Source organism: Corvus kubaryi, unplaced genomic scaffold (assembly GCF_017639235.1).
Source record: "Corvus kubaryi isolate FWS band 111438036 unplaced genomic scaffold, C.kubaryi_AGA036_p1.0 36464, whole genome shotgun sequence".
Classification (NCBI taxonomy): Eukaryota; Metazoa; Chordata; class Aves; order Passeriformes; family Corvidae; genus Corvus; species Corvus kubaryi.
In genome coordinates, this window is record NW_024580874.1 from 11,635 (window position 1) to 12,256 (window position 622).

The window sequence follows — 622 nt, forward strand, 5'->3', positions numbered from 1 at the left end:
GAGTGTTCCCAAAAATCCCAAATTAGCCGGAAATAGCCCCAAAATATTCCAAAATTCCCATTCTTTTAGCTCCAAATCCTGGCTAAAATCCCAAAATCGGAGTTTTTGTACCCAAAAACGGCCCCAAAGGCAGAGCTCAGACACTGAGTGGGGTCAGCTCCTCCTCCGGACAGAGCCAGAGCAGGGAGTGTTCCCAAAAATCCCAAATTAGCCGGAATTAGCCCCAAAATAGCCCAAAATTCCCCAAAAATCTTCCTGAAATCCCAAAACCGCCCCAAAACGGCCTCAGAAGCTCCCGGAGCAGCCGGAATTCCCAAAATTCCCAAATTATCCCCAAAAATCCCCAAAATCCCCAAATCCTGCCCTTGGCCACCCCCCCAAAATCCCTCCCAGCCCCCGATTTCCCCATTCCCAGCGGGATTTTGGGCCCATTTCTCCCGATTTTGGGCCGATTTCTCCCGATTTTGGGCCGATTTCTCCCGATTTTGGGCCCATTTCTCCCGATTTTGGGCCGATTTCTCCTGATTTTGGGCTGATTTCTCCCGATTTTGGGCTCATCCCAATTTTGGGCTCATTTCTCCCAATTTTTGGGCCGATTTCTCCCAACTTTGGGCTGATTTAT

The 622-nt window shown here is 49.5% G+C and overlaps 1 protein-coding gene across 1 annotated transcript in view; it reads left to right on the top strand.

Moving 5' to 3' along the window:
- Window positions 1–217, top strand: part of LOC121660537 (RNA-binding protein FUS-like) — a 5,844-nt gene extending 5,627 nt beyond the window's left edge. The window contains exon 3 of the mRNA XM_042019908.1: window positions 1–217. This exon is cut by the window's left edge and continues 173 nt beyond it. Within this exon, the coding sequence (XP_041875842.1) occupies window positions 1–26 (26 nt within the window). The 3' untranslated portion in view covers window positions 27–217.
- Window positions 218–622: the final 405 nt, after the last annotated feature.